A 22,737-nucleotide genomic window follows, 5' to 3' on the forward strand; every position below is an offset into this window, starting at 1 on the left:
ATATAATTTGCAGAAAACTACTAAACAGTTTATACAAAATGAGTAGATAACATTATTTTACCAGAGAAGTGAAAAATATTAAAAGAACTAGTGACATCTTTAAAATAATCAATTAAAAAAAAAAAAATATAAACAATCTTGATTATTTCAAACAACGAAAAAAATAATAATAAAACTTTTTCTGGCTTAATTTAATTTTTAGCTGTACTTTTCTAACATACAGATAAGACTATTATATTATTATTTAAATGACTTAATATATAAATTCATTTATGATGCCTTTTAAATTATAAATTTGAAAAAAAAAATTAAGCACTAATCTTAGACTATGATCTCACGAAAATAGGCCACATTTGGAGTTAAAAATACAAAGAAATAGTTTGTTATCATAATACGAAAGATACAAAAAACATAAAAGTATAGTAGTAGTTTTTGAGCTAAAAAATGTTCTTTTTTTTAAATAATAATAAATTGTAAAAAAAAAATATTTTAAATTAAGCATTAAAAAAAGTTCAGCTGTAATCAGTATTTCTAGGCCCAATAATTTCATGAGATTTTTTTAAGTATATTATAATATGTATATACAGCGTTAGAAAAAATACTTGCTAACCTACAAATGGTGTTGTGCATTAAAATTATTCAGTCAGAATAAATATATGTCATTAACATTTTAATTAACAAGAAAAAATAATCTGAGCCATAGACAGAATATAAAAAAAATAGTAATATGTATATGTAAAACAAATAGTTATATATATATATATATATATATATATATATATATATATATATATATATATATATATATATATATATATATTGTTACTTTAATTATTAATATGGAATATGCCATTTTAATAATGATATTATATATATTTTAAATATAAGACAAAAACAATAAAGTAATAAAAAATATGGTAGTATTTTAATTTTAACAAAAAGATAGATTTTTTCTAATTTAAAAGAAAAACAAAGCTATAAAAATGGCCGTTTGACATCAAGTTATTGTTATAAAAAAAATTAAAAAATGACATCTTATATATTAAAGAATAATTATTAAAAATGAAAGAAAAAAATAATGTGATGATTCACAACGTTTCGATTAATTCGTTTTAGTACATTTTGTTGATCCACTTCTAGCTAAAAAGACAATTTGAGATACGTAAAATAGAGAAAATTTCCTGCCTATGAAATGATTAAAATAACATAAAAAATTTCAAGGTAAGTTTATCTGTTTGTTCCGTTTTTACGCGTAAACTATTAAATCAATCAACAAGAAGTTCTATAGGTACATATATTTTTAAGAGGATAATCAAAGTCATATGATATCTTTTCAAATATTTTTTCATTTTAGCTCAAAGTGGAGTAGCAAAATTATTTATACGTAATAATTTATACATATATCATTAACATAATGGACTATACTTAAATATTAGCAAAATCTGGAGAAAATTAAACAAAAAATATATAAATAAATAACATTTTGGTGTTCAAATTAACCGTCTTACGATTTTATTTTAATTTAAAACTAAATTCACTGTCTACTTACATTAAATCTAGACAGACTTGGAATTACATATATATTATAATAATATAATATTCGCTAATTTCTATCTCAAAATAAAAAACAACATTTTTAATCTGTCGACTTCAAATTCTCATCGTATTTAATTTTTTTAAATAAAATAATAATAATAATAAAAAATGTTTAATGAGTCGATTTCAAACATTCAATTCTACATATCTCAAAAGTAAGTATAATATAAATCAAATGAAATTCAAGGGGATTTCCCATTATCTCCTATTCTAATATCAAAAGATCAACAAAATTGAAACTAATAAAGATAAAAAAAGAACCATGACATATTCAAAAGTCGAGAGATTGATTAACAAAACAAAAGTGTAAACATTCCATCTACTTTCCAATTTAAAAAACCAAAACGTCGGCAGATTAAAAATACCAAACATTGGTGTTATCAGCTGTCATTAAGATCAGGATGTTCCCCATCATCCTAAGCACAAATATATCGCCAGAAGGATGTACCCTAACTCCATACTGCGGGTTCCCGCGGCCGCGAACCCCACGGGGGACAATTCATCTGCGTGTACGGAGTGGGTACCGCCGAGTGTATGAAATTGGAATATATCACTGACCTGGAAAACAAAAATAATAATAATAATAGAATTGATAGATACAATTATTAAAAAAAAATCTAGTATGCAACTTTACTTTTTTGTTCTCATTACATATAAAATTTATATGTATGTATTGCGATATTTGTATAAGATATTTTAAGCTTGACAGTTAATCCCCCATGTAGCAGGGTAGGTTGAGATAAGCTAATGTTCAGCCAGTCTGTTCCCCCCTTTCAGCCTGAATTCGAGTCTATGAGGTTTAATCTAATTTTTATTTTCATCTTCATATTATCCTTAAAAAATAACTCCAAGATAATTTTAAAAAATCTAAAATTTACTTTAGTGATTTAATACAGGTAACGTAATTATGTATTTATAAAAGTATTAACCAACCTCATTCCACCCATATCTATTCTTCGCCTGGACTATAGCTTCATACACCGCCCCCGGTTCTAAACCCCGCAGCTCGTGAGCTACGCGATGTGTTAATGCGGCGCTCGGCGCCGGCGCTGGTATGACAACATCGTGCCAACGGCCTGGTTGTTGGTACGATTCGTTGATCTGGATAGTAATAAAAACGGTAAATGTTCGTGTTGTGTTGGTAACGTTACTTTTATTTGTTAGCAAGTTTGCAAGTTACCAATATGGTAACAATACATATTGTTAAATTGCAAACTTGCTAACTTGCAATAACAATGATAGCACTAATATTTTGAGAATATTTTTTATTTTGTTATTTTATTTAATTCAATGCTCTCAATCCAAATTATACATGCATGTTATGCATACATACATGTCAAAATAGCCTAGTGTTTAGACACTCCGTTCCCATTTAGATAAGTTACAGGTTTATCTGTATATTTAAATTTATTTTCCTCTTCGCCCGTCTCATTTTATTTTATACGCCACTTTCCTCTGTTGTTTGTTAATGTTTTATTATGACGTTGTCAATCGCATTATCGTCCGCAAATAAAGACAGACTTTACAGTTTAAATTTTCAGGCTTAACTTTTTGTTAGTGAAGTTTCTAGGATGTGCACCAGTCCATTACGTTGTGGGCAAAAGACCGATAAAAAACAAAAGCAGCTGTCGAGCGAAAGAATAATTTAATTTGCCCATAAAAGTTTCACCGCCAAATTTTAAAAAAAGAACTTACTGCCAGCTGTCTATATAACAGCCTTAGTTCATCCAACGGCGGATAGCTATCTACAGCGAAGGCAAGTGTGTATGAATGTCGATTTCTCGCTAACGGCGGCGACGTGAAACGCGCTGCTCCCGGTCTTCCAGAAACTTCCACGTGCTGTCGAGCCCTGCCCAGCGAGTTGTCTGCTACACACCTGTAGGTATGTTATTTTATGTTATTTTTTCGGAAATAATCTAATTTTGATTCGGATTTTAATTTTCCTTAGCGCTCGATTTTGAGACATTCCGCGTTGAGTGATGAAATTCAAGGCTATATCTCATAAATTAATAGAAATCCATCCATTCTTGCAAATGGGATTAGAACCCTCAGCACGCAATATCTCGAAATTAAGGAATGACGGAATGTGTCAAAAGTAGATTCCCTCTGTCTATATAGTTTTGTTCAGCATGAAACTAAATATAGTAGTAAATATATAAAAAATAGCAAAATATAAATATAACTCACGTATAGTTTCCAAAGTCCTCCGGTTGTACATTAGCAATTAGCAATGTATGATTGTTCCCTCGAACCGACATTGTTACTCGTTCTGAAGCGCTGAGCGGGAACGAGTTTTGATACCAAAGTACCTGAAAACAGAAAATATAGGAAAATTGATAAATGATTTAATAAATAATTAATATTTGAGGCGTCGTAGTGCAGAGGCACAAGCGTGCGACTGTGAATGCGAAGATTGTAGGTTCGATTGCTACTCGGGGGAATTCATTATTTAATATTTTCATTTTCCCGCTCTGGTAACGCAGCAAGACGCGTCGTTAAATTCTACCACTTAACACGCAAGGCCTCGACAATTTCTTAACACTAAGTTAATATGTTTCCTATGCTAAGTTCAGGATAATGTGAGAAGCTAAAAAAATACTTATTACGGTTGTCTGTAAAGCCGATTTACAGAATAATATACGTCCTAACGTCATAAGAAAACAGTGATGAAAAAAGCAGCAGCCGGCATTCATCCATTTATAAGACGTTATATTGTCAAAAAATAAGACGAAAAAGTCGTCATGCCGCAACGGGTCTGACTGTAACATGGTGGTTCAATTTCCACTTGGAGGAAAAATATATTTTAATTTTCCTACACTGATAGATAAATTCCGGTGGTTAGTTTCTCCACTCAACACATAATATCGTGAATTCAAGTAGAAAATGAAGAATAAAATGTTTAAACAATAGCTCACTACTTTGACTGTTCAACGTTGAACTTAAGTTTTTTATTATGAAAGAAAATTATTAAACGTATACATACCTCAGCCGGTGGATCAGCTAGTACTGTACACAGTAACTCCGCTCGAAATCCTTCTCCTGTATGAACCCACGACCGCTCTACTGTTATTTCTGGTGGATCTGAAATTATAAGTTTAAATACTTGTAAATAAACTTGTACTTATAAAAACTTATATTTATTATTCATTAGCTTCACTCTGTATTCCGATTAAGCTGTAGGCAGCGGAAACCTGGGAACTTAGTGTTAAGACATTCCGTTCCCATAAACACTTCTAATCCCTACTTTCTCGAAGACTCGAATTCTTGAGACATTTTGAGTTGAATGTCGGAACTCATTACCGCACTATATGTCTTATTACAAGAGAGAGGAAATGAAAATATTAAAAAAAATCAGGGAATGATTTTCAGGGAATGAGGTCTAACTCACAACCAAGCAGTCAGACACTGTCCCACTGTGAGACGGCTTCGGTATTAAAATAGTAGCACCATAATTTACAATAGTAACATAATTATTTGACAATGAAATAAATATCAGAGAAAGCTCACAAAATGGTTGCAATTAAAAAATAAATATATGTATGTCTATTGTATGTCTATACATACATATGTAAAAATACATAGTAACACAAAATAAATTGGTAACATAATAAATGGGTAACAAAATAAATTGGTAACCGTAACTTACACAACACTTGTAATTGAAACTCGTTAACGATGGGTTGCCCCACACCGTTGTCTACAGTGCACGCGTATTTGCCGCTGTGCTGGCGTTCCAAACGCGAGAGCTGTAGTTGAGCGCCTTCTGCTAGACGAGTGCTGGTTTCATTCTGGAAAGTATAGTTTTTAAATAGGTAAAAAAATAATATTTATTTGTAAGTACTTATATAGATAGAGAAATAAATAAATAATTATATTAATTTCCTATTCCTATTCCTTTTCCGTTCAACACGCAGTTATTTGAAAATCGGGTAGTTTTACCTGGACCAATTATTACTAAAAAAATTCACTCCAACTCCAAACTCTGTAGAAATAATGAGCAAATAAAATAAAAAAAATTTGTAATACCTATACATTTCTATTTCATAAACGTATAACTTTTCAACGTAGTAGGGCTCATATCCGTGTTTCTTAATTTTTTTTTAACTTTTCTAAACTATTTTTCTTTTTTTAGTATTGACTAATAATACTTTAAAACTATATAACTTTTTTATTACAAAAAGCAAAAAAATAATCTTGAAGCCATACATTTTTTGTAGATAGGTACACTAATACATAAAATAAAATCCATAAAAAATATTTTTAAGTGCACTTTTTGTTTTTAATATCGAAGTTCTGGTGTCACAGTTGGGTTTAGCATAAAAAGTAAAACGCTTATGCCTGTTTAGTCTTATTAGCTTCACGCTTTATCACGCACAGCATGGTAGGCACTGTTGTGGTAAAACACAAACACTCCTTTCTCCACGTATCGCATGAATTCGAGATACTGCGTGTTAAGTAGCGAAAGTCAACGTCGTGTTTTGTCTTATCAAAGAAAGAAATGAGCTCCACGTCTCAGTCCTTAATGTCTCCAAAATCAGCGGAAAGTGGGGGACGGAGTGTCTTAACACTAGGCTCCCTTTGCCTACCCCTCCCCTGCTATATGTGGGATACAGCATGAAGCATAATAAACTAAAATATATATCGACGTCATTAAAATATATATGACTCTACAGCCTGTTTTTTTTTACAAGAAAAAAATGAACCAACCAAATTCTTACCTTTGTAACATTTATAAATAAATGAAGAAAATTCCGTCGAATAAAGCAAGAAAAATGTACGGTACTGCAACTCATTAACAAATACCAAAAGGCAATGCTTGGTTCATTACATTTTTAGGCTTCCGTGGTCTAGAGAAAAAAAATGGATTCCTTATAAGATCGTTCCGTTGTCAGTCTGTCAAGAATGAAATTAATATTACATATCCAGATTTACAGGTCCTTGGGGCATATGAAAAATCAATAGACCCATTTTGTATTAAACTTTTGTTTAAATTTTTCGCGTATTCAAAACCAATTAATTTCCGTGGTTCGTTCGTCGTCCCACATATTTAAGTTTGTCATATAAACTGTACTTCCCGATGGCCTACAGAAAGTATCTATATATTTATTTATGTATATATTATTATACCTTAATATATCATAATATACCATATTAATTTGATAGGGGATCCTCGGCGAGTTAGTCCGAAACTTGAAAAATTTGTCTATTCACTATGAGGTCTAAAATTATTTATCATACCTAAAAAAGTTTACAAAAATAATATCAACGGATATAATTAAATATCTACGAGTATTTTAGAAACAATTGTCTTTGACAGATACACACACGAAAGACTCTTTAGTCTTTAAGGATCTTTTTTACTTTTTCTTAAAGAAAATCCAATAAAGGCAGGTAAGGTCAGAAAAAAAGACATTTTTTTACTTACCAACTTATGCCACGTGACACTGGGAACGGGATTCCCCGAAGCTCTACATTCGAGTACAGCAGAACCGCCTCGTCGTGCCGCGGCGTGCTTGGACTCGGGAGACGCCCTGACACTCGGTGGCACCAGAACTTCAACTGTGTGGACTTGATCCCGGGCTATTCTGTCAGATATCTGACAGACGTAGTCTCCTGCGTCCTGGTAGGGATAATTTAATATTACTTGATTTAAAAGGAAACGAGCAATGTTTATAAAAGTATGTATTTCGAATGAGGCCAGTCGTCGTACACATATGATCAATTTTTGGCTCTGGTAAGGCGGTAAATGTAAATTTTCTCGCTCTGATAATAAGACAAGGCATAGGAGAACTAAACAGAAAGTGAAGAACAGAGTCTCTTAACACTAGGTTTCCTCTGCGTACTCTACTATATGAGTGATACAGCGTATAGCTATAAAAAAAATAAAAGCTAACAATCTAAACCATAAAGATTTACATTTCTGCATATTTTCCAATAAAATCACCATTTAACTTAGACTACTTTGCTCTGACACCTAAACTGCCCCATAAACTGCCACAAAGTGCCCCAGAAAAAGTATAATTGGGGCACAATATATGATAATTGGGGTTATAAAGGGGTGTTCGTTATTTTTACGACAAGAAATTTTGCTCGTTTAAATTGAGTCGTGAAGGTGACTTGCTAACAATGTTGTTATAATAAATATATTTTTTATAGAGACCGTCGTAGCGCAGGGGTCACGAGCGTGCCACTGTAAAGGCAAAGGTTGTGGGTTTGATTTTAATCAGAATGGAATAAAATATTTAATATTTTTCTCGTTCTGGTTATGACGCACAGCGCGCTGAGTTTCATCAATCAACACGAAATGCTCCATACACCACGTATTCTTTAAGACAATCTACATCAAAATAACACTTACTTGTGGCCCAACTTCAGTGATCTGTAAGTTGTAACCGTCTACTAAACGGAATCTCTCATCCCTTGTCACCATCAAGCTCGCTGCTGTCAGAACTGCTGGCCCTCGTCTCCAAAGAAGTACCAGAGACCCTGGAAATCATATAATGAGAACAAACTAGAAGTAATACATAAAAAATAGAAAACAATAAAAATAATTGGGGACAAGACAAATCGCGGCGCTGAGTTCCGCCACAATACCCCAGAAAATCCAGTGGAAAATGGGCAACGGAATGTCTTGACACTAGCTTATTTTTGCCTACCCCTCTTTATTGAGGATACTGCGTGGAAAAATATATCAAGGACAAACTAGAGGTATACGTATACTTATACAATAGAAAATAGTAGAGAATACGGAACCGTGTGTTGTCGTACTTTCTGTTATATTAATACTAATATGTACTAGTTTTATTTACTGTAATAAAAAAATTACAGTAAAATATTGATAATTCTTCTTACCTAAATTTTGAACTTGACACGGCAGCAGCAGCGTGTCTCCAACGACAGTTCTGAACGAGTGACCCCGGGATATGAACCTTGGACCGTCATCTGAAACAAAAATATATTATTATTTATTTAATTAAATTATATTTGAAACTTTGTCCCTGTGGTCCAATAGAAAAATACTTATGTATGTCCAGCACAAACAATTTTTACTTTATTTTTCGAATTTGAGGTTAATGCTGTTAGCCGTACTGGCTTTACAGCAACACCGGGTTGGTAGGGAAGAGGGTACTCTGTCCCTGAAAAATTTGTAAGCACTATGTGGCTGCTTGTGAGGATGCCGACTCCGGGACTCAGGACTCGAACTTCGGCTTGTGGCCGTCGAGCAGACTGGGAATTTTTCAATATTAACCAATTGTTCTTGAGATTAGCGCATTCAACCAAACAAACTTTAGCTTCATAACATTAGTGTACATAAAATATTAAATATAATTGCTTAATCAAAATAGGTTTAACTTTCTCTTTGGTTTTTCCAATTAAAAAGATCATGTCTGAAGGCAATAGCCACGGGGAAGTGTTAACGACCAAGTTCCGCTTCACCCGCAATGGACGACTTCCGGTTAGTCTACGATTTATTGTTTAATACTTTTTTCTGTATAATATATATGTACATATGTATATTGTATGTAATTTATCTTATTGTGTAGGTTAAAACTAGTTTTTACTGGTTAAAACCGGTTTATGTTGGTTAAAAGGTTAGTTTATACTTGGTATATATTTTATTTTAATAATATTTAAAAAAATATTTGGAATGAAAGAATTACATTTTTATAGTTTCAAGCTGTGTGTCACATATAAAAGGATAACCAGAGAAAATCTAGTGTTGAGACACTCCGTTCCCTAAACAACGACAATTTTGGTGACACTGAATTTGACGCCCCGTTTTGTCTCTTTATCAGGACAGGAAAATTAAAAGATTAAAGACTTCATTTCCCCGAGTAGGAATTGAACTTAGAAGCGTCGCGCTTAAAGTTTAAGCACGACGCTTTGTACTCCTGCGCCACGAGGAAGAAGGAGAAGAGAAAAATACAAGAAATAATGAATTTTTATACTTAAATAAGAAAAGATAAATTTTTTACTTAAATAAGAAAAGATTTTCAACTTCAAATGAACGTAAAGTCCAAAGTTCAAATCCAACGAAAGTTAATAGACAAAGGCAGTAAAAACTGTTCGGGAGTCTAAACGAATTAAGAAGTGGGATTTACTATGAAACTTCTATACTTTTGGCTTCGACAGCAAAATTTTGATTTACGGTCAAAGTTTTATCATATTTTTAATATTCCATTGACATTGGTTGCCTCAAGCTAGACATTGTCTACACGTTCAATTCCCATTTAATACAAATAATAGAATGTATACCAATATATATCAAGATTGACATAAAGAGTTTGTTTGTTTGAAAACGCTAATCTCAAGAACTTCTGGTTGGGAAATATAGTTATAGTTATTTCCATTTGACCAAGCGGGTGAAGATAACGGGGTGAATAAAGTTCTCATTTATACAACACACCAATCCCACGGGAAAATAATAGATTCTATGAAAATTCAAATAATAATTAAGTAATTTACTAAAATTATTATATATGTAAATTAATCCTAATGGGCAATTTCATTTAATATATCGCTCTATAATTATAATACTACGTATTACCGATCCCGATTTTAGTTCCCGTGGGATTGGAATTGAATGGGTTATATTAAAGACTACTTTCTACATAAGGCTTTGTGGACGTGATCAATTTGAAATAACAACTGCTTTTTTGATTGTATTACAGTATTTTAGTTTTAAAAGGAAAGAAAGAAAATACAATGAGCAATCGTATAAACATGACAGATTCCAAATTCAAAAGTAATATTTTTATCACCTTGTATATCTATATATATAAAAGGACTTGTCCTCACTGACTGAGGTAAGACGCACGCACAGCCGTAACTGCTGAAGGTAGAAACTTGAAATTTGGACAGATGTTTACTTTCGTAATCTGAACATTCACTAAGAAGGGATTTTGAAAAATTTTAACCCTAAAGGGGTGAAATAGGGGTTCAAAGTTTGTATGGAAAAAAAATTAAATCGGCACCGATTTTTATAAAATTTGAAATTTAGATTCTTAAAAGTATTTAATTGAACACGTGTTTTATCGTTTTCTAGAATTTACCTCCTAAGGGTGCAAATAAGGGGTTGAAAGTTTGTATGTAAAAATCTTTAAATCGCCACCGATTTTTATAAAATTTGAAATATAGACTCTTAAAAATATTTCATTGAACACATGTTTCATGGGTTATTAGAATTCACCCTTAAATACGCAAGCGAAGCTGCGCGCGTCCGCTAGTTATATAATATTTATATTAACTTCCTCTGAATGGGTATCGAACACACAACCACCGCGTTAACAGACGTTATCCCACATCGTCGGTGTCTTACTTAATGTTTATATATCTTTCAAACTATACAAAATATATCACAATTGGGATTTCCGGTAGCCATTTCCTGTGTCTATAGATTAACGGAAGCCACCATTTTGGTTATTTACAACATTTTGATTCTCTCGTAGTAATTTTATTATAATGAACGAGGGCAAGATTTAATGTAGAGATCTACTGGTTCATCGATAAAGTGGAGATTTCAAGAGAAAGTATGTTTTCAATTAAAATATAGGTTATTTCTTGTAGAGGCTATCGTGGTTTGTGACAGAGGTACAAGACGTGTGGCAGTAACGTGACGTTTGTGGGTTCGATTCCCACTCGAGGGAATCAATTATTACTTCATCTCTTCGCTCTGGTAACGACGATAAGCGCGGCGTTAAATTCCGTTACTCAACACATTTTAGCTTCAGAATTCGAGGGAAAGTGCTCAGTGCTGATAAAAATTACTGCTTAGATGCAACTTTACAGTAATGTATGTTTCACATAGGCTACAATTTATTTTAATATTTTGTAGAATTTGACTATAATCATGCTAATATTATAAATGTGAAAATTTATGGGGAAGACTGTTTGTTCTATTTTAACGTGAAAATTGCTGAACGGAATGAGATAAAATATTATATTATAGAGTTTATACATCCGAATTATACATATACTACAATTTTGGTAAATATTGTGTATTATTTGGCTACAATATCACAATAAACTTAAGCGGTCGAAGCCACGTTTGAGTTACTAGTGTAACAATAAAATTAAGCAGGCGAAGTCGCACGTGAGTGGCTAGTAGTAAATAATACTTACTTCTATTATTCTGAGCGAAGGCCGCCACAAAGGCGGCGGCGAGCACCACCCAGCCGGCTTCCATTCTTCAGCCTCTCTCTATGGCGCAGAGCTTCATCTGTGCAAGATAAATAACATATTTATACAATAGGATTGTAAACAAAGAAAAGAAAGAAACAGCATGTCAAGAAAAGGCTACCAGAAGTAAGTTAATATTTAGAAAAAACCTTGAAATATGATGTAAGCGATTTTAGGGGGCCATCGCAAACCATTGATACTGGCGTATGACTGTAAATGCTGCTGTGGATTCAATTCCCTTTCGAGGGACATAATTATTTTCATTTCTTCGCTATAGGCAATAATTAATAAATACTTTTTGTATAATTTGGCTATAATATAACAGTAAGTTTAGGCGGGCGAAGCTACGTTTGGGTTTCTAGTATAGGTAATATAATAAAGAAAACTATTTAAATTTCCTAAATATTCGAACCCCAAGTCACCCTTGTACAGGGGTGTGTACAAAGTGGTTTATTATTTAGTTTTTTTATTGGATTTTAGGGTTTAGCTGGTATTTGTATAGGGGATGATGGATCGACATGTTGATGTTTTTAGATATAGATTTTGATCAGCCTCACGTTGTATCTCGCACTACTATATTCCCACTCGGGGGAATTATTTATTAATATTTTCGTTTTCTTCATATATAAATAACGGCAATGAGTTACGTTCCGAGTTTGGCGGAAAGTGGGGGACGCAGTGACTTAACACTAGGTTCCCTATGCCTACCTTACTATTAAAAGAAAAAAAATAATTCTACTAAAAGTAAAATTTCAAAGCTCTGCCAATTAAAACATATTCTAACAGCCATACATTTTTTATACACCCAATTCATATAGTAGGGTCGCACCCTTCAAACTACCCTAAGAAATCAATCAGTTAAGATTTTTTAGGTTAACAACCTGCGCTTAACTTAACCGACTTTAAAAACGTTTAATGAACAGTTAATGTAAGCGCAATGGTTGTGGATTCAATTCCTAATAGGGAGAACTCAATGCTACGTTTTTTTACTGAAGCGGAGATTTTTTTAAGCATCACCTTTATTCCCGCATCCATATAGCAGGGTATGCAGGGGGAACCTGGGAACCTAGTGTTAAGACACTCCAATTCTTATTAAGCCACTTCCGTTTCACATTTCCCGCCGAATTCCCTGAAGCTAAAAAACAATGCTTCGCACTTCGCTAGAAAGCCGAGAACAGAGCCTAACCTATTAGCGGGATACAGCGTGAACCAGATTATAAAAGAATAAAAAGTAAGTACAGAAATGATTTACGTGTGTAAAAAAATGGATAATTTAAGAGAAAGAAAAAATATACATTTCTAACCGACTTCAAAAAGGAAGGCGATACCAAGACGAAGACAATTTAAATATAATGATTTCCTTGGATGCCTATCGAATATACAATCATGGCCTTTACAATACCTACTTTATACAAATATTTTTCATAACAAACAAAATAATCGCATTATTAAAAATCGAATTATGTAAAAAAAATAACAACTTGTCCCGGCCTTAATACATACCTACTCGTATGTACTGGTGACAGACTAAGCATAAAAAAAAAGTTATTTTTAAATTTAAGTAACCTTTTTTATTTGTATAACAAAAGAATCTTGTGAAATAATGGCCGTGTCTTATATAAAATTTTAAAGAAAGATTATATTAATCTTACTGATTAGAAAAAAACGGTCAAGTGTGAGTCGTACTAGCGCTCCTAGGCTTTCGTACTAATTTCAGGAATGTAGTTTAACGAGAAGTACAGTACGTACTATGCACCCCTTATCTAAGAATAAAACTATAATTATAAGTTTGCCTTAATTTTGACTTGTAATATAAACATACATTTCTATTTTTCGATATTTTCCTTTATTATTATGATCATATACTTTTAGATTTATACCTCCATACGATCTCAAATACTCGTATATGGACAGACAGAGTGAACCTATAAGGGTTTCTTTTTTAACATTTGAGGTACGGAATCCTAAAAATAACTTAAAAAGGAAAATGCATACTCTCGCCCACAATTACAAAAGCCCAAATTAGAGTTTTTGTAGTTGTGGGTTCGATTCTCAATCGGGGGAATGAAGTATCGTTAACTCGTTTTGGTAACAAGACAAAGCAAGACATGGAATTGTGTAACTCAACACGCAGTATGTCATAAATTGCACGAAGTGGAGGACAGTCTTGGACATGTTGTCTTTAAAAAATATATGGTCATCACTTTCCATTTTTCCTCTACCCTTCTTTCTATCTACACTGTATTTCATTTAAAAACGTGCATGAGAATTATAAAAATGAAAAAGAAGAATATTAAATTCTTTTTGACAACAGTACTATGCACCCTAAGCACTGTATTTACAAGGGTGCGGCGTTAAAAAGAAAAAAAATCGATTTACTAAGTGGTGTCATTCATCATTCTATACAAAATAGGCGTGTTCTGTGAAATCAAATAGTAATTGGTATTTGGCTTTTGGCGTTTGATGAGCGATGCTTGTGGGTTCGATGTACAATCGGGGGTATGAATATTTCAAGCAAGCTCGTATTCACCGGTCTTCAAAAACATGTGACGTCACATACAATCTTCTAAATTCGATGAGTGGCAGGATGAGGGCTGTTCCGGGGTGCAGTGTCAGTGGGTCTGACCGTAATCGGAACGGTCGTAGTTTCGAATCCCATTCGAACGAATAAAATATTATCGATTTCCTCGCCCTGATAACAAGATAGCGCGACGCAAAGGATCGAAAGATGGGAAACGGAGTATTGTAACACTAGATTAATGCTACCTACATAAAAAAAGCTTTATAATCTTATCAGAGCCTGGGAATATAAATAAATTATTTACAATTCATTTCTTCGAGTGGATATCGCACTCAAAATTATAATCGTCCGTCTCTGCGCCAGGGCCGGCTTCGCATATTATGTATGATAAAAAAATCAATTAGCACATCAATTTGACCCGGGAATCTACCCCACGACCTTTTCTCATGGCTGTCAGATTATGTTAAGCCACAGTGATGGGGTGAAGGGATGTTTAGAGATTATGTAATTTGTTTACATGTCCCTACCCGTTTTTTATTTACTTTTACTTTTTATTTTCGTGTATTTGTAAATAAAAAAAGAAATTATCTTATTGGGCCATGGTATAGTGTGTGATTGTAAGCGCGACGGTTGTTGGTTCGATTCCCATTTGAGGTAATGAAATATTGGACGACACGGCTGACTTCTTGCAGTATTTTACATAAAATACTTTTTGTAAGAAATTATAAAAGCACGCTATATCCCGCATATATCAGGGGAAATCGTTAAATTTTCGTGATATTGTGTATTAGGTGGCGTATCTTAACGCCGCGTGTTGCCTTCTAGCGCAGTGCGCGTGTTTCCTACAACGTGGAGATAAAGGATATCCCTTATTAAGGCATCACGTGACTGACACGCGACTGACACATGATCATTGTTTGAACAATGAAAACTCTATATAAGGGTCGATGTTAGCCCAGTTACTTAGTTGTTAGCTATCAATAAAATAAAGAAGTCATGTGGTCATTTCCAGCATTAATCAAGGTAAACACTGAGAACCTAGTGTTTAAACTCACTCTCAATTGACCTCTCTTAATTGAAACACTGAAAACCTAGTGTTCAAACTCACAATTCAAGACATTTCGATCCCCAATTTCCACCTTTTGGGTGTTGAGTGGCGGAATTTAACGCCGCGCTGTTGTTCATCAGAACGGACAAAGTGAAAGACTTTGGGTCTACTCAATAGATCATTCAAAATTTGCTCTATATAAATCTATCATATGATATTAAAATCTACGCGCACGCGAAGTCACGTGTCTTACCGACCGTCAATCATTTGTTAACAACATTTGGCTTGAAAAGGGTAACATAACTTTTAAATTCTTCCCAGGGAAATATACGTGCATAAATCATATAGAGGAGGCCAGTCGTGGCCCCCAGGATTCGATTCTCACTTGAGGAAATGAAAAATATTCTGTTTATTTCTTCGCTCGGGCGTCGAGGCAAAGCCTGGCGTTAAGTTCCACGACTCAACACGCAATGTCTCCAGAATTCAGCGGAAAGTGGAGCGGAGTGTCTTAACACTGGGCTCTCTCTGTCTACCTTGCTACATGTGGGACACAGGGTGTCAGTGTATAGCGCAGGGGCAAAAGCGACTGTAGACGCGAAAGATCGTGGGATTTAAATTAAAAAAAATGCTAAACGTTATATTCATTTCATTTTCATTGTTATATTCCGTATATAACAATGTAGACAGAGGGAACGTAGTGTTAAGAAGTTCTGGTTCATAATTTGGAACTCAACGCCGAGTTTTATCTCTTGGCTAGCACGACGAAATTTAAATAAAATTCATTATCTTAAATATCTCAGGGGAATCAAAGTCACATCACGGTGGCGGTCCAGAACTCGGATTACATAATTTCCTAAATACATTATAATAAAACTACCCATTTCGGGTGTCATTTAATCGACCCCGCGACCACCGGCATCCGACACGCGACCGCTATGAACGAGGGTCTTTACGGCTCCCGTGGGAGATTGAATATTGAAATTTATTACATACCAGCGACCTACACGCGGCTTCGCCCGCTTCTACTTATTGTTATATGTTAGACATATTATACAAAATGCTTATATAAATTGTAGCATATGTGTTAATGTGAAGTCTCATACTGGAACTTAACGCCGCGGCACCTTACCAGGTACCGAAGGGAGAATAGATTGGACCTACAACCGTCGCGTTCACTGTTGTTGATTAAATAAGGTTTTTCTAGGCCAATTATAATTCTTAGTCTTATCTAAGCCTTAATTTATATGTAACAATCCATCACTCTTATCTCTATTTAGATTGTAAGTAAAATTTCAAATAATTTTTACTTGAAAATTATAAAATATATGAGGCCGTTTAACCGAAAGCGCGAATAATTTTCATTTTCTAGTTAACAGTGTATGACAACGAAAAGAATTCCCTCTAATGGGAATGTAATCCACAACCGTCGCGTTTACAAGCACACACTGTGCCGCTGTGACAGGGCGGAATCCAATAAATTTTCAAAATTTCAATATTAGAGAAAGTTAGAAAGTCTATGCTATTTGACAAATTCGTTTTTCATTGAAATAGTTTAATAATTAGAAAAGTTGAGGACCGTAAGTTCAAATACCGATATTATATTATAAAATAGATAAGACGGCAAGGACGGGGAACGGGAGACGGTCGTGTGTTCGATTCCAAGACTATATTTATCTTCTATCACTTTCTAACACACTCATCAATGGAGCTGAGGTAAGGCATTGTCAAATTTGTTATCGACAGAAATAATTTTCTACATAAACAATAATAATTCTAAAATATCATGTAACTCACCCAAATTTTGTCAAAAATAATGAAAAATCCAAATAAATCACTTCACTTTATTCTATTAATTAAATAATTATTAAAATACATAAAACACACCACAAATAGGTTCCCACTACACGCAGGGTACCGCGTAAAGGTGCAGTTCAAAGAACAAAATAGGTCTGCTCCTAACAAAAGTTTGTATACAACTGATACGTATAGGAGGAGGGTCTAACCCCAAATTTTAAATGGTCTTAATTGAATATAAGGAATTCATTTTTTTAGCTTTACGCTGCATCTTCTCCTGGCCACCCTCTAAATGCGGGACAGGCATCGAATCTAATACTAAGACATTCCTTTCTATAGTATAGACGCGAATTCGAGACATTGCGTGAAACTAAACCCCACGTTTTATCCTGAAACGCCTTCATTGATTTTTGTACACATAAAAAACATTATTGATAAGCGTAGACGTTCTACGCAGTGTTTTGCCTTAAAAGAACGGTAACGTAAAAATTAATAAAAACCATCTTCACGTGTTTTCCCTCATCTATCATGGAAGGCAGAGCGAACCTAGTCCTGAGTTTTTACTTTTCAGAACTCAACGCCGTGCTTGAGTTGGATATATGTATACACTGTAGCGGTTACTGTTATAATGAAATACTGCATTTTCTTTCAAGTCGGTTAACTTTTCTATAGGAAAAACTCCACCGCACCTTTGAAATAAATGACCGGAAAATAATCGAGGGGTTGTTTTGAGCAAATAAAAAAAATGCTTAGGCTAGAAATGGATCAAAAATATTAGGTTCCGTATAGACTACTAGTCTTATTACTTTTATATGAGTGTGTGGTGTAGCGGTACAAATTTGCGACTATAAATGCAACGGTTGTGAGTTCGATTCGTACTCTGGGGGATGCAATATGAAATATTTTTCGCACTTAACCTTTTCTTTATACTTCAAACATTGTAAATTAAATATTGTGTACAGATTTTTTTTTGGTTTGTGCTGTATCCTGCATATCGTTATCATATAATTAAGTTTGGAGACGTGTTTATGGGCGGAATTTCAAGCCGTGCTTTTTCTGGTACCACAACCAGGAAATGGAAATAACCAATACGTAACATAATGTATGGAACCCTAAAAAATAACATAGTATAAATATTCCCTAAGGTAAATCACCCTTAGAATACAGGGGTGGTACGATAATAAAAAATAATCTTCCTAACCTATTGAGAAGAGGGTTATGCTAAGAAGTGAAATTAGTAAATAAAAAAATAATTATAAGAAAACTTAAAACCTGACCTACTCTTTTTCGAAGTCGGTTAAAAAACAACTACTTATTTTCTACTTGTAGTCATCATTTGATAACCTCGTGGAGCTGATGATGATAGGAGACGCAACTCCTCAAGAGATCAAGAGAGTTATTTCCATTGGACCATAGGAACAAATTCGCGGGTAATAGCTAGTATTCTAATAAACCCGTTCCTTTCAGTCTGTATAGTCTAACACTTCAATTTTAATTACGAACTAAAATCGATTTTAAGCTCATATTCTATCTATATTGGATTTTGAGATATTACTGTACTTCTTTAGTTAGGCCCTTGATGCTGAAGTATTAATAATATATGTATTAATGAGAAGGGTAGACAGAGGGAACGTAGAGCCGGAACACTCCGTTCCTCAGTTTCCACTAAATTTTCGGTAGAACTTAACCTGTAGCTTTCCATTGTTACTAGAGCGAGAAAATGTAAACGCTAAATAATACATTAGCCTGAATGGAAATCGAACTCACAACCGTCGCATTTACAGTCGCACGCTTGAGCCATTGCGCCATAACGGCGTATTGAAGTGGTTATACTAAAATAATATAAAACTCACTTACCTCTTTTTAAAATCCAGCTTGTATAATTTCTGTTTCCTTTAAAGATTAAACCTGAAATAAAACAAAATTTAAAATTAGCTTTTATTATGTTACTAGCACCTTCGTGGCACAGCGTGAAATTATTTATGGCTTCGACTCCCACTCTGGGGAATGACTTGAGACAATGTGTGGTGGAACTCAACACCCCGATTTGTCTTATTAGCGTTACCATTGCGGGGAAATGACAATATTTAATATTTCTTTCCCCCGAATGGGAATCGAACCCACAACGTGTCGCGTTTACAGTCACACGCTTGTGCGTCTACGACATAAAGAACTCTTAGTAATTTATTTTATAAAAGCCTTTTTACTATTCATTTTGTTTTCATCCTGAATGTAGGGTAAGTTTAATTTGAAACGTTTAATTTTATTCTATAATAAAAGGAATATATGTCAAGTTATTTATGTTTTTTTATGAAGCTTCACGCTGTATCCCGCATACAGCAGGCTTGACAGGACTGTACTTTAGACTAGTAATCTTCACAGGCCCACAGCTTTATTTGCATGAACATTAAGGAAGGATTCACACTATAGCACCGATCACAGTTCGTTCTTGGTTTGATCTTCATATTATATGAGAAATATTCATATACAAGTAGGTATACTTGATCGGACCGGAACTTGACCAAAACGTTATATCCATCAGACTTTTAAAGTCCACCGCTGGACATAGGCCTCCCCCAATGTTCGCCACTCCGTCCGGTCCTGCGCCCTTTGAATCTAGCGGGTTCCCGCTGTCTTCTTGAGGTCGTCGGTCCACCTGGTTGGAAGGCGGCCTGTACTCCTTTTGCCGAGACGTGGTCGCCATTCGAGTACCTTTCTTCCCCATCGTCGTCATATACCTACTGACTGACTGAAGTCTGTCATTATTTCCATGTAAGAAAATTTTGAACAGACTGAGATTGGACCAGAACGAACCATGTCTGCCACTATAGTGTGAATTCCACACATAGCGTTCAGGCATTGCGTGAGTGGCGGAACTTAACGCCGCGCTTTACCTCAACACCAGAGCGGAGAATTGAAAATATAAATTTAAATAAATTTTTCACTTCCTCGAGTGGGGATCGAATATATTATATCGTAAATTGTAAATGTTATTTTCTTACATGAAATTCTTGTACCAGAGCAACGAGTGACTTCAGTGGTGAAAAAGTTTATTTTAAAAAGAAAAACTAGACATAGAGACAAAATTGAAAGAACATTCAGTTAAGTATAAAAAACCTTTAATTCATTTCAGCCTTTCAACAGATGTCTTGTTAAAGAAGCATTTTTAATTAAAAGTCTTCTATTATAGCTTCACGGTGTGTCCTGGATGGAGTAAGGTAGGCAGAATCAACCTAGCTAGACACGCACCGCCTAATATTGACATCTCGTGTTGGAGGGCGTAACTCAACGTCGCGCTTTGTCTTGTTACTAGAGCGAGGTATTGAAAATAACTATTTCCCCCAAGTGAGTATCGATCCCACATCTGTTAAACTGCAGAAGGATTGCCTCAACAGTTTTTTTCCACAAAAAAAATATATTTTTAATTAAACGGCCTCAAAACAGAGAAATAGAATTTTTTAATATTTCTTCTCGTCGAGTGGGAATCGAACCTGTTGACGTTGACAGTCACACGCTTGTAGCCCTGTGCCACGACTGGTCTCTCAACTACATTCTTACTATAACAATGCATATGGAACTGAAAAAACAAGAAAATGTCTATCTAGAAAATAGGTTTTGACCTAAAAGACTAATAATTTTAAATTCAAAGTGGACGCGCCCCACAATGGGCGCCATGTTACCTGCACGTTTGTTTTTGTCGATGGTACAAAGAATATATTTAGAATAAGAACAATATATAAAGAATATATTTAATTTCGTAGGCATTACGCTTTATCCTGATTTCCTCCTCCTCTTTATTATCTATCAGGAAGGGGAAATAAAAACATGTTTAATATACAATTATTGCCTAAAACTAGAGTAGAATGTATCGTCTTAGTATCTACAGATAAATATCTTACTTATTTTAAATATAATATAATATAATATATAATATAATAAATAGATGAAAGTACCAAACCAAGTATATATTACTACTATTAATATGCGCTGGTGAGTTATCTTGTATTGGGTGGAAATTGAAGAATGGAGTGATTTAATACTACGTTCTTTGTTAGTAAGTACTTCATACCAATTAAGTTCTATTCCTTAAGGTCATCACTGGATCACTGTTTTATCGACATGTTCGCCTCTTGCGCATTTTATAATATTTTTTGTGGTTTTATTTTTTATTTAATAAGAATAATATTGTTAAATAATAATAATGCCAACTTTTTACTCCAAAAAAGATATATAATATAAAAATAAAAAGAAAATTTCCGCTACCGCTTATAATTTTGGATACGTACCAAAAATACCTAGAATAGTTCTAACAGAGCGGTCATAAAAATTTTATAACCCTCTTCGATATAATGACGTATTGTTGAAATTGTTGAACAAACTAAAGCATTTTCAAGTTAAGCTATAACTTGTTTTAATTTTTTTTTAGAAAAAAACGGAGAAAAGTGGAAAAGGAGAGTTGATATTATTAGAGAATTTAAATTAGTCATTATTAAGTGAAAAAAATAAAATAAATAAAAGTAAACAATAAAGTTTATTGTTCGATTCCTAATTAGGATAGTGATTATATTTAAATTATTTTGATTACCCTGCCCTGACGGCGTTTAGCTTCGCCAGTCGACAAGCAAAGTATCGAATTAGATAGGAAAATGCCGGAAAAAATATTGAAACTACATATATACCTACCCCGTAGATGTAGTAGTTTAAATACTATCCTAACACACTTTGGATGTTGCGACTGACTGAGAGGACTTTGGAAGGTCTGAAGATAATGCTTGCAGATCTTAGCAGTCTTTCTCGAAGAGCAGGTCTAAGAATGTTTTAGCTCCATGCTGTATCCCGCTTCCTGCTAAATTCTAGCAGGCGTTGCGTGTTGAGTGGCGAAATATATAATAAAGTGCATATTGAAACCAAAACCGTCGTGGGTGCAATTGTTCAACTATGTCATCCAATATTTAGAACAGCGTATTTCTAAAGATGTATGAAACTAACAGGAACTCATTGTGTTTTACGAGGACAATGTATGTGGATATAAAAGGAAAAATTGAAGTAAAAGATTGTATTTTTAATTTTTAACCGACTTCAAAAAAAAACAGGCTATTGTTACATTGACCTGTATGTAGATACCTATGTATTTGGAATGTGATATTGTTGGAATTGGTTAGGTATTTTTGAATATTTGTGCATCTAGGCTGATGATGTATCCCGGTGATATAGCATGGATGTCCTGGCCTAACTGGCCTCGATACATATGATAAGATATTACAGCCGGGCATAAGCTATTTGACCCAGGCAGCTTATATCCGGATTTGGGCATAATGAGTGATGCCTCTGGACTCGTGCATAAAGGACTCCAAGGTACTAGAATTTTTCTGGCATAGCAGCTGGTTCAGGATCTATATGGAAAGTGCTCCATCACGCCTTGTACTCGGCCTTCGATATTTACAGCAGCAACAGCAGCCCTAACCATAGAAGTGAAATACGATATCCGGATACTAAAGGTAACTCTTCTAAGTAAAATCTATTACATTTATATAAGTATTCGAAAAAAAGAAATTGAAACAAATAAATGATAGAAATCAAAAGGAAAATCTGTTCTTTT

At 34.0% G+C, this 22,737-nt stretch overlaps 1 protein-coding gene across 1 annotated transcript; it reads right to left on the minus strand.

The window, feature by feature from the left end:
• Positions 1–897: 897 nt before the first annotated feature.
• Positions 898–17,266, minus strand: klg (klingon). Its single transcript, XM_085186900.1, has 11 exons — positions 17,139–17,266; positions 11,719–11,815; positions 8,449–8,538; positions 7,955–8,082; positions 7,022–7,216; positions 5,243–5,384; positions 4,580–4,677; positions 3,784–3,905; positions 3,292–3,472; positions 2,530–2,697; positions 898–2,154 (listed from the first exon to the last, which is right to left on the minus strand). Exons 2-11 carry the CDS (start codon positions 11,780–11,782, stop codon positions 2,008–2,010), a joined length of 1,335 nt encoding a protein of 444 aa, XP_085043026.1. The 5' UTR covers positions 11,783–11,815; positions 17,139–17,266; the 3' UTR covers positions 898–2,007.
• Between the last annotated feature and the right edge of the window lie 5,471 nt (positions 17,267–22,737).

The sequence above is a fragment of the Heliconius melpomene genome, chromosome 6, assembly GCF_056956725.1.
Source record: "Heliconius melpomene rosina isolate 202511_hmr_F chromosome 6, ASM5695672v1, whole genome shotgun sequence".
NCBI classification, from domain to species: Eukaryota; Metazoa; Arthropoda; class Insecta; order Lepidoptera; family Nymphalidae; genus Heliconius; species Heliconius melpomene.